At 37.9% G+C, this 12,900-nt stretch overlaps 1 protein-coding gene across 2 annotated transcripts in view; it reads left to right on the top strand.

Moving 5' to 3' along the window:
• The window catches only part of Zfp976 (zinc finger protein 976), a 34,754-nt gene extending 25,971 nt beyond the window's left edge, over positions 1–8,783 (top strand). The window contains exons 2-5 of one of the 2 annotated variants that reach the window (XM_017322075.2): positions 1,938–2,064; positions 2,264–2,324; positions 4,074–5,635; positions 5,720–8,783. In XM_017322075.2, the coding sequence (XP_017177564.1) occupies positions 1,938–2,064; positions 2,264–2,324; positions 4,074–5,635; positions 5,720–5,793 (1,824 nt within the window). In that variant the 3' untranslated portion in view covers positions 5,794–8,783. Of the gene's footprint in view, positions 1–1,937; positions 2,065–2,263; positions 2,325–4,073 lie in introns of both variants that reach the window. The other variant, NM_001242388.1, reaches the window with a different exon arrangement.
• Positions 8,784–12,900: the final 4,117 nt, after the last annotated feature.

Here is a 12,900-nt window from a genome sequence, read left to right as displayed (position 1 = left end):
GATTTTGCTATGTCGTGTTTATGTAGTTTTAATTTTGTTGTTTTTCTTTTTGAAAACTGGGTTTCTCTGTGAAATCCTGGATGTCCTGGCAGTAGTTATGTAGACTAGAATGGACCTACATTTAGAGATCTACCTATGTGACTCTTCTCAGTTGGGATTATATATGCGTCAAGATGCCTGGCTTTATTGTTTCAGGGCCAGGAATGTATGTTTTTTTTACACATGACAAGCGTGTATTGTTGTTTTTTGCTTAGAGAGTATTATTCTAATTCCCAGAATGGCATGTAATTGTGACATTAATAGTGCTTGATTCTTCCAATACATTTGATTTTAAGAGTGAGACACTCTTCCTACCTGTTGTCTTTATTTTGAAATATTTGAATGACTATGAATGCATATGCACCTCTGTGTGCTTGGTCCTCATTATATATACTCCAAAGATAGCCTCAGAACTCCTGAATTTGGAGTCATGAATAGTTCTGAGCTTCCATGATAAGTACTTGCAATTGAGTCCTATATCTAAGACCAGCAAGAGATATTAAGCCGGAGCCATATCTACTACACACTATGTTGTTTATTTATGAAAAGCATTTTCTTTGCTGATGTTTCCATTTGTTCATTAAAACTTTAAACATCGATTGCCTTTAAGTAACATCTTTTTTGTTTTTTTTTAAAGATTAATTAGTCAATTAATTAATTAATTTATTTATTATATATAAGTACACTGTAGCTGTCTTCAGAAACACCAGAAGAGGGCATCAGATCACTTTAAGGATGGTTGTAAGCCAAAATGTGGTTGCTGGGATTTAAACTCAGGACCTTTGGAAGAGCAATCAGTGTTCTTAACCACTGAGCCATCTCTCCAGCCCTTTAAGTAACATCTATTTATTAAGTAACATCTTATTTAATTTATTTAAACTGGGGAATTTCAGGATCTTGGAATATTAAGACAGAAGAACTACAGTGACTATTTAATTCTTTGTAGGAAATTCACTGAAAACCTCTGAGGTTCTTTCTATCTTTCTTCATTGGTTTTTTATTTTGTTGTTTTTATTGTTGTTCAGTGCTTTTATTTTGTTGGTTTTTGCCTTTGTTGTTGTTTGATAATTTTTTTTTTTTTTTTGGTACAGAGTTTCTCTGTATAGCCCTGGCATTCCTGGAACTCACTTTGTAGACCAGTTTGGCCTCGAAGTCAGAAATCCGCCTGCCTGTGCCTCCCAAGTGCTGGGATTAAAAGCGTGAGCCACCACACCTGACTTGTTTGATAGATTTTTGCAGCAGAGACAGGATCATAACGAGTAGTGCTGCCTTTCTTGATCTTGTTTAATAGACAAGATTGGCATACAAGTCAATGAGATACACATGCCTGTACTTGGTGAGCATTTCAATTAAGGGCATCAGCAAATACACCCAACTTGCTAGTAGTTTCTTTGTTGTTTATACTGATTTTTCAGTGGTGTTAATCCGTTTGCACCCCGCTCTGTATTTTACTTGGCATTTCTTTTGCTAGACTATATGCTCTTCAAAGAGCACAGCATTCTCAAATGAACTTCATAATTTGGTTTTCTTTTTTTTTGTCTTTTAAAAAATCTTTATTTATCATTATATGTTAGTACACAGTAGCTGTCTTCAGACACACCAGAAGAGGGCATCAGATCTCATTTTGGATGGTTGTAATCCACCATGTGGTTGCTGGCATTTGAACTCAGGACCTTCAGAAGAGCAGTCGGTGCTCTTAACCACTGAGCCAGTTCTCCAGCCCCATAATTTGGGTTTTATAATTTGGTTTGAAAATGATTTCATGATTATAGCAGGATTTCTCTGTCATGGGCTATGTGTGGGGATTATCAAGATCAAATGCATATATTGTCAGTCAAGTATTCATTACAGTATTATCACTATCACACTTTGTGTTGTAAATATGTATGGGATTTTAGGATGCATTGACCTTTGATGATGTGCATATACACTTCACTCGGGAGGAGTGGTCCTTGCTGGATCCATCTCAGAAGAGACTTTACCAAGATGTCATGCTGGAGAACTACAGGAATCTCACCACTATAGGTAAACCTGAATTTTCCTTTTAGTTTTAAAATAAGGTGGGGGAACAGCTGATTTCTTTGTTTTTGATGCCCTTGTGTAACCTTGAATGAGAATAAGGAAGAATGAGGCGAATAAAGCAGGCATGGTTCTAAGGTTCAGTGAAAATAGTGGATTATGGAGAAATTTCCAACAATAATTTTTTTCTGGTCCTATATTTTAGGGTACAATTGGAAAGATCATAACATTGAAGAACATTCTCAAAATGATAGAAGATATGGAAGGTAATTTTTTGTGAAACTTTATTCTAATGAGCTTCTGAAGAAAATTTAATATGTTCTCTAAGTTTTAAGGAGCAGCAACAGTATTTTCTTTTACTGCTTTAGTTTAGGTTTTGAGCATTAGATTCTCACAAAACTAAGTACCTTGATTCCAGGCAGCTGATAGATTGTTGCCATGCATTCCTCTGTCACAGTATTTCTTAACAAATATAACTGTTTGAATCGTATCAGCATTAGAGCTACACTGTAGCACTGCCATTCCATGTACATTCACACCAATCAGATATTGAAAATTGTAGACACATTGCATATGTGTATGTCCAAAATCTTCTACTGAGCAAATAGTTCAGGGTTAAGCTGCTATTACTCATATACTTGTCTTAAATCTGAAAAGTTTAGTGAGAGGGGAAGTTTATGAGCGTTAAGGATGTTGTGTTGGAGAAACCTTAATACCTACCATATGAGGAAAAAAAAGTCAAACTGTGTGAATGTAAGGTGGAAACCCTTTATTTGTTATTCTCTTAATAGGTATATCATATGTCATAGTGGATACAGGCCATATGCGCAGAAGGATTTTGAAAGAAACAGTATCTCTATTTCCTAGAACTATTTATTAGATCATAGACTGTTGCAGTAAATCTCCAACCCAAACAGGCCCCAGCAATGAAAATACAACTCAGTTAATATGAACACATGCTGGGCGCCTAGACTGGGCAGATCTACTGCTACTCACTCTACCATCTTCTCCATCCATGAGACCCCTGCGAACTCGCAGTTTCTCCGGGCCATGTGCTTCTGCTCTGCTTTTCTTCTTCCTCCTCCTCTTTGTCCTCTCCCTCTTCCATTTTCTCCTTCTTCTTTCTCCCCACCTTCCACTCAACCTTCCCTTTAATCTGCCCAATCATCAGCTCTCTTTATTTTACAAATTAAGGGGGGAAGCAGGTTTACAGGAAATCAAGAGGACTGACTCATTCCTTGTTCACAGCCACTCACAGGAGAATGTAATTATCATCAAATATAATTAGCCAAGGTCTATCCACAACAGTATATGATAGGCCCCACTTTGAGGAGACTTTCTGAATGTGATACAAGTTTATAGTCACTTAGATTTTCAGCTTCATTTGGAATACAACCATAAAATTATACTGCAGAAAATCTTATGAGCATTAAGAATATATAATTTTTGATTGTCCTTCACTTTTCAAATATGATATGACTCACAGTGGAAGAAAATTTGTGAACACAATTATGGAGGTAAATCTGTGAATTCATGCAGTTTTGTTCAAGTATCTGAAAAACTTGATGTATCTGAAGTCTGGTGTAAATGTGAGCCATGGAATAAACGCCCTCAACATCACAGGTATCTCCAGTGATGAAAAACAACCCACAAGGAAGGGGAACACCAAGACTGTAAACAATGTGATAAAACATTTTTTCATAGATTCATTTTCTTATTTATTTTATGTATGTGAACTCATTGTCAATTTCTTCAGACACACCAGGAGAGGGCATGGAATTCCATTAGAGATGGTTGAGAGCCACCATATGGAAGCTGGGATTTGAACTGAGGACCTCTGGAAGAGAAGTCAATGCTCTTAACAGCTAAGCCATCTCTCTAGTCCCGTGATAAAGCCCTAAGATCAGAATGTAGCCTATAATTAGACCAAAATGTAAAACTAATTTATACAGATAGAAAGGATTCCTCATTGTAATTAATGTAATAAAATTTTCATGTCCCAATTATCATTGCAGGCACGAAAGAAGTCCTTCTGCAGAGAAACCCTATGAATATACACAATGGAATAAAGCCTTCAAATATCACAGTCATCTTCAAAAGCTTGAAAGAAACCAAACTAGAGACAGACACTCTGAAGTCTTTCAACATAGTAAAGTGCATGCATGTCAAAGTACTCTCCAAATAAATAAAAGAACAAATACTGCACAGAAACCCTACAAATGTAATGAATGTGATAAAGCCTTCTTAAAGCTCAAGTATCTTCGAGCACATGAAAGAACACATTCTGGGAAGAAACCCTATGAATGTAGTCAATGTGGTAAAGCCTTTTTGCATCCCTGCTATCTTCGAATTCATGAAAGAACACATACTGGAGAGAAACCTTACCAATGTAATCAATGTGCTAAAGCCTTTACTCTAAGGAGTCAGCTTCAAAGCCATAAAGTAGTACATACTGGAGTGAGACCCTACATATGTAAGCAGTGTAATAAAGCCTATCCACAGCAGAGTTATCTCCGAAAACATGAAAGAACACATACTGGAGGGAAACCTTATATATGTAATCTGTGTGATAAAGCCTATTCACACCAGAGTAATCTCCGAATACATGAAATAACACATACTGGAGAGAAACCTTATATATGTAATCTGTGTGATAAAGCCTATTCACACCAGAGTAATCTCCGAATACATGAAAGAACACATACTGGAGAGAAACCTTATATATGTAATCTGTGTGATAAAGCCTATTCACACCAGAAATATCTCCAAATACATGAAAAAACACATACTGGTGAGAAACCCTATAAATGTAATCAGTGTGATAAAGGCTTTGCACAGCTCAGGTACCTTCGAGCACATGAAAGAACACATACTCAAGAGAAAACCTACAAATGTAATCAATGTGGTAAAGCCTTTGCACAGCTCACCTATCTTCGAGTACATGAAAGAAGACATAGTGGAGAGAAACCCTACAAATGTAATGAATGTGATAAAGCCTTTTTACAGCTCAAGTATCTTCGATTACATGAAAGAAGACATAGTGGAGAGAAACCCTATGAATGTAATCAATGTGGTAAAGCCTTTTTACATCCCAGCTATCTTCGAATGCATGAAAGAACACATACTGGAGAGAAACCTTACCAATGTAATGAATGTGATAAAGCCTTCTTACATCCCAGCTATCTTAGAATGCATGAAAGAAGACATAGTGGAGAGAAACCCTATGAATGTAATCAATGTGGTAAAGCCTTTTTGCAATCCCACTATCTTCGAATGCATGAAAGAACACATACTGGAGAGAAACCCTATGAATGTAATCAATGTGGTAAAGCCTTTTTACATCTCAGCTATCTTCGAATGCATGAAAGAAGACATAGTGGAGAGAAACCCTATGAATGTAATCAATGTGGTAAAGCGTTTTTATATCCCAGCTATCTTCGAATGCATGAAAGAACACATAGTGGAGAGAAACCCTATGAATGTAATCAATGTGGTAAAGCCTTTTTACATTCCAGCTATCTTCAAATGCATGAAAGAACACATAGTGGAGAGAAACCCTATGAATGTAATCAATGTGGTAAAGCCTTTTCACATTCCAGCTATCTTCAAATGCATGAAAGAACACATACTGGAGAGAAACCCTATGAATGTAATCAATGTGGTAAAGCCTTTTTGCAACCCCACTATCTTCGAAAACATGAAAAAACACATACTAGAGAGAAACCTTACAAATGAGATCAATGTGGTAAGGCCCTTACACAAAGCAGTCATCTTAAAACCCATAAAGTAATATATACTGGAGGGAGACTCTAAATATGTAATCAGTGTGATGAAGCCTATTCACACCGGAGTCATCTTCCAATACATGAAAAAGCACATACTGGAGAGAAACCTTATAAATGTAATCAGTGTATGAAGTCGTTTTTATCTCACAGTCATCATCAAGCTGATGAAAGAATTTATACTGGATAGAAACCCTACAAATATAATGAATGTGATAAAGCTTTTTCACAGCCCAGGTGTTTTCGAATACATGAAAGAACACATACTGGAGAGAAACCTTACCAATGTAATCAGTGTGATAAAGCCTTTGCACAAGGCAATAATCTCAAACTGCATACAAGGATGCATATTGGAGAGATCCCTATGAATGTAATCAATGTGGTAAAGCCTTTGCATATGACTAATCTTTTGGGATGCATAAAAGAACAGATACTAGAGAGAAACATTACCAACATAATCAATGTAGTAAAGCCTTTGCAGAAAGCAGTCATCTTCAAACCCGTAACATACTACATACTGGAGAGCCTCTACAAATGAAATCAGTGTGATAAAGCTTCTTCACACGAGAGTGGTCTCCAAATACATAAAAGGAAACATCTGTAGAGAAACCTTAGAAATGTAGTCAATGTGATGACGCCTATTCACAACACAATGGTCTTACCTACAATAACTCATACTGGAGAGAAACCCTATGAATGTAAGGGATTTGGTAAAGTCTTTGCACATTATAATACGCTCCAATAACATAAAAACGACCATACTGAAAAAACTCTATGAATGTAATCACAGGGTGAAGCATTTGAACATCACAGTTGTCTCTAGAAACAAAAAAGGAACCATCTAGGAAAGAACCCCTATAAAGTTCTTTAACATGGTAAGGTCTTTGCACATATCTGTAGTCTTCATCCTCATGGAAGGATTCATACAGTAGAGAAACCATATGAACAAAAGAAATGTGGTAATGCTTTTGCTCATCACAGTTATCTCTTATTATAGAAAAAAGGAGATATTAGAGAAAGATCCTACAAGTATGATAGAAGTAATGAAGCCATTGCACAACACAGTTATCTCTGACTACATTAAAGGATAGATAATGATGACAAACACTATAAATGTAATAAATGGGGTAAGCCCATTATATAACATGGTCAACTTTGAATACAGAAAAAGACATACTAGGCAGGAACCCTATGAATATAAGCAATGTAGTAAACACATGAAACCATTCATACTGGAGAGAAACAGTATTGAAGGTATTAAATATGGTGAAGTCTTTGCTTGTAACAGTGGTCTTTAGATACACACACACAAATCATAATGTGGAAGAGCAACCATCCAAATATAATTGATGTGATAAACCATTTTTATAAGTTATCTTTGAATACATCAAAGAACACATACTGAAGAGAAAAAATATGAATGTAAGCAATAGTGTGGCGCCTTTTCGTATTAAGGTAAAAGAATATATGCTCTGGAAAAACCCTTCAAAACCAGTCTGTGAGATGAAGCCATTTTACATCACAGTCATCTTCAAAAGCATGCAAAGAGTCGTTCTGGAGAGAAACCTTATGAATGTATTTTAAATTGTAAAGCCTTTGGAAATTTCTGTAGCCTTCATGATCGTGAAAGTATTCATAGAGGAGTGAATCTCTGTGAATGCAAACAATGTGGTAAACCCTTTGCTTACACATCACAGTTCTCACCAAATGCAGAAAACAACACATACTGGCAAGAAACCTTATGAGTATATTTAATATTGTGAAGCCTTTGCACATTTCTGTCATCATCATGACTATTTATACTGAAGACAAGGCCTGTGAATGCGAGCAACGTGGCAAACTCTGCTTCCTTGCAAAATGTTTATTTAGGAGCCCTGTCTCGAAATCCCTCCCCAAATTTTTTTTCTTTGGATCGTATAGAATCCATTCTCCTCATTGATGATATCCAACATTGCTTTTCTTTATATTGTTTTCTGGAAGTACATCATTTTGATGGTGCTGGAAAGAACCAAGATGTCCTTCAACAAAGAAATGGATGTAGAAAATGTGGCATATTTACACAATGGAGTACTACTCAACTATTAAAAACAATAAATTAATCAGATTCTTTGGCAAATGGATAAAAGTAGAAACTATTATCCTGAGTGAGGTAACCCAATCAGAAAAGAAGATACATGGAATGGACTCACTGATAAGTGAATATTAGCCGAAAAGTTCTGAATACCCAAGATAGAATTCACAGACCGTATGAAGCTCAAGGAGAAGGAAGACCAAAGTGTGGGTGCTTCTGTCCTTCTTAGAAAGGGGAACAAAATATTTATGGGAGTAAATTGAGGTTCAAAGTGTAGAGCAGAGATTGAAGGAAAGTGATCCAGAGACTGCCATATCTGGGGATCCATCCTGTATACAGTCACCAAACCCAGACACTGTAGTGGATGCCAAAACGTGCTTGCTGAAAGGAAGCTGATACAGATGTCTCCTGAGGAGCTCTGCCAGAGACTGACCAATACAGAAGCACATGATAGCAGCCAACTATTGGAATGAGCACCTTAATGGAGGATTTAGAGAAAGGACTAAAGGAGCTGAAGGGTTGGCAACCCCATAGGATGAACAACAATATCAACCAACCAGAGCTCCCAGGGACTAAGCCACCAACCAAGGAGTACACATGGAGGGACCCATGGCACCAGCTGCATATGTAGCAGAGGATGGCTTTGTGAAGCATCAAGGGGAGGAAAGGCCCTTAGTCCTGTGAAAGCTTGATGGATACCCCAGTGTAGGGGAATTCGAGTGTGGATATGGTGGGAGTGGGCTGATGAGTGGGGGAACACCCTCATAGGAGCAGGGAAAGCGGGGATGGGGTAGGGAGTTTACTGAACCAGGGAACTGTGAAAGGGGACAATATTTGAAATGTAAATAAAGAAAATATCCAAAAAAATATAATCTCTTCTGAGAATTCTGAGTTTTTCCTCCTGGCATGTAACTTTGAAATCAACTTCCCCGTGTTAAGAATTTTCTTTGGAGCCAGGTGTTGGTGGCACATGCCTTTAGTCCCAGCACTTGGGAGGCAGAGGCAGGTGGATTTCTGAGTTCGAGGCCAGTCTGATCTACAGAATGAGTTCCAGGACAGCCAGGACTATACACAGAAACCCTGTCTGGAAACAACCCCCCCCCCCCAAAAAAAAAGAATTTTCTTTAGGAGGCATCCAGGGCACCACCTTCTTCCCCTCAAAAAAAAAACTTTTTGTATCTCCATTCCTTATCCCACTTGGATTTCCTCTAGAAAGGTAGCCCATTCATGTGTATGAGATCAACTCTTTATAGTCTTTTCACACTGCTGCTTTGGGAAAACACCACCCCTTGGTTTGTGTTGATTCTGCCTTCCTGGTGTGCACTTCCTGCTGTAGAAAAGTATCAATAGCTTCATTTCCTAATAACACAAGTAACCTCCAGACACTTGTGTAGAGGACTGACAGCACAATTGGTATTTAAGTAATCTGAACCAGTTCTGCAAGCGACTGTGTTTTGCATTACTGGGAAGATATGGAAAATGTAGTGCATTACAATTTAAAGTAACTGTAATAATAACTTCTTTTTTCTACATTCCTTTTCTGATCCTTCTTGGGGGCTTCCATTCAGAAGCACCTTTCCCATGCTCTTATTACAAATTCCTTTTTAGTAGAAATCCAGAAGTGTTAGATTAAATGGGAAAACACTTAATGCATCCAGCCTTGGGGTCACAGTCCTGTGTCACATATTCAGGAGGTTACATCTTCTGTGACAACAGGGAGATTCCTTATACATTCTTCATTTGCTGCTGTTTAAATTGACAACTTCTGCCCCCCCCCCAAAAAAAAATTCACTTGCACCTCCAGAAAAAAAAAAAGGAATTTTCTTTAGGGGGCTAGAGAAATGACTCAGAAGTTAATAGCACTGACTGCTCTTCCAAATTCCTGAGTTCAAATCCCAGAAACCACATGGTGGCTCACAACCATCTTGATGAGGTCAGATGCCCTCTTCTGGAGTGTGTGAAGACAACTGTGTACTTACATATAATAAATGAATACATATTTGTGTCTGAGTGAGCAGGCCCAGAGCAAGTGGGTCCAGAGGGAGCAGGGTCAGAGAGAGAAGGAAAAGTGTCTGAAAACAGCTACAATGTACTTACATATAATAAATAAACAAATGTTTAAAAAAGGAATTTTCTTTGGATCATCTTGAATCTATGCTGCAAATTGATGATCTCCAACATTGCCTTTCTTTTCTTTTTTCCTGGACGTACATCATGTTCATGGTGCTTTTTAATATAGAATAAAAGGGTACAAGATATTCTATATAATCATTCATTTAGCAAACAATACAAAATAGGTGAATCTTAAGCTGATATAAAATGAAAAATGCCATAGAAAGAGGACTTCACCATATAGTTAAGTTGCACAGAATACATTGTTATGGTTACTTAAAAGCTATCCCACTGTGTGCAGTTTTATTGAGAAAAGAACAACAACAACAACAAGACTGAAGTGAAACCTGCTCCAGAATTGAACAGTGAATCTGAATGTGACATGGGAGTTGTGTTAGCATACAAAATAACCTCTGGTAGCAGGTGGGTGGGATTTCCACAGATATCAACTAAAATTAGTTAGAGCCATGTAACATTGTCATAGTTTATGTAAACTTGAACGTATTTAGTATATGTTCTCTGATATATTTGGACATGCTATGCACACCCATGTACCCTCATTACCACAAACAACACAGTTAACCATGTTCTCAGTACCTTCTCGTTCTATCCATGTGTTTATGTGTCTACAATAATCATCGTTTTCATAAAATGACAAAATTTCTATGGATTCTGGCAGTCTTCTTAGTATATTTTCCGTGCACTTGAAATTGGTTGTAAGAAATATCATCTGATATGAGAGTTGTCTTGGTTAGGGTTAATATTCCTGCATAAACATCATGACCAAGAAACAAGTTGGGAGCTGGTCATGGTGGCACATGCTTTTAATCCCAGCACTCGGGAGGCAGAGGCAGGCAGATTTCTGAGTTCAAGTCCAGCCTGGTCTACAAAGTGAGTTCCAGGACAGCCAGGGCTATACAGAGAAACCCTGTCTCGAAAAACAAAACAAAACCAACCAACCAACCAAACAAACAAAAACCCAAAAAAGAAAAAGAGAAAAGAAAAACAGCAAGTTGGGGAGGAAAGGGTTTATTCAGCTTACACTTTCCACATTGCTGTTGATCACCAAAGGAAGCCAGGACTGGAACTCTAGGAGGTCAGGAAGCAGGAACTGATGCAGAGGCCATGGAGGGAAGTTACTGGCTTGTTTTCTTACAGAACCCAAGACTACCAGCCCAGGGATTGCACCATAGACCCTCATAGAAGCAGGCAAAGTGGATGGGATAGAGTGTTTCCGGGAGATGTGGAACCAAGAAAGGAGATAACATTTGAAATGTAAATAAGAGCATGTCCGGAAAAAAAAAAAAGCCAGGCAGTAGTGGAACATGCCTTTAATCCTACCATTTGGAAGGCAGGGCCTGACAGATTTCTGAGTGCGAGGCCAGCCTGTTCTACAAAATGAGTTCCAGGATAGCCAGTCCTAAACAGAGAAACCCTGTCTCAAAAAACAAAAATAAAATAGAAAAATGAAAGAAAGGAAGGAAGGAAAGAAAGAAGAAAGGAAGGAAGAAAAAATTGTCATTGCAAAATACCATATCCCTGTTTTATTCTATAAACATTTTTTAAAGATTTATTTATTTATTTTACGTATATAAGTACACTGTAGCTTTTCAGGTGGTTGTGAGCAACATAAAGATGTTGTTGTTGTGAATTGAATTTAGGACGTCTGCTCACTCCAGCCGTCCCTGCTCACTCCAATCCAAAGATTTATTTAGTATTATGAATACGTACACTGTAGCTGTCTTCAGAAACACTTGAAGAGGGCATCAGATCTCATTATTGGTGATTGTGGGCCATCTTATGGTTGCTGGGATTTGAACTGAGGACCTTTGGAAGAGCAGTCAGTGCTCTTACCCAGTGAGCCATCTTGCCAGCTGGAGCATTACCTTTAAGGTCCTGTTGGGTCTCTATATAATGGCTTGACCTTTATATCCAGAATAGGCTTTATATCATGATGTCTATAACACTGTTGTATTTTAATGAACATAAATATCTGAGTAGCATCAGTTTTACTCTGTAAAGACATTTTCTTATTTATTTATGTATTTATTTTATTTTTTTAGATTCATTGATCTTATCTGCATTTATACCTGCATGCAAGAAGAGGGCTTCAGACTCCATTGTAGTTGTTTGGGAGTCTCAGTGTGGTGGCTGAGAATTGAACTCATGATCTCTGGAGGAACAGACAGTGCTCTTAACTGCTGAGCCATCTCTCTGGTCCAGGGTAAAGGCATTTTCAAAACAGTCATCGTCACTAATAAGTGTGCAATCTCAGAATCATTCATCTCAGAACTCAAGGCAGAAGTACATTGGAGCTCCCAACATGTATCAATTGTATGATATATGCATGCCATATATATTTTTTAATTTTTCAAACTATACAAAATAAAACACACAATCCATTGTGTCACATTGCTTTAAACCAGCATGAATAAACAACCTGGATTTTTAATTTGATATATTATATTTCGAAGGGCTGCCATTTTTAATTTTTTAAATTCCTGTGGAACATTTAGACTCTGGGAGCTCTCAAGGGTGCGGATTAGTTGATACTGTTGGTCTTCCTCTGGTGTTGCCATCCCCTTCAGCTTCTTCGGTCCTTCCCCTAACTCTTCTACAGGGGTTCCCAACTCAGTCCAATGGTTGGCTGAAGGGTCAGCATCTGTCTCAGTCAGCTGCTGGCAGAGTCTGCAAGCACAACATGGCATCAGAAATGTTGTCAGGTGAGCCGGGCATGGTGGCCGAACTTCTGAACCTGTAACCCAACCACAAGTAAATGATGTCTTTATAAGTGTTGTTTGGTTATCCCATCCCGAGGGATTCAGTTATTCGTGGGTGCGAGGGGAACCATAAACCTGGAAGGAAATGAGAGGAAGA

The sequence above is a fragment of the Mus musculus genome, chromosome 7, assembly GCF_000001635.26.
Source record: "Mus musculus strain C57BL/6J chromosome 7, GRCm38.p6 C57BL/6J".
NCBI classification, from domain to species: domain Eukaryota; kingdom Metazoa; phylum Chordata; class Mammalia; order Rodentia; family Muridae; genus Mus; species Mus musculus.
Note: the sequence above shows the minus strand (reverse complement) of the source record. Positions and strands in the feature narration are given on the sequence as shown.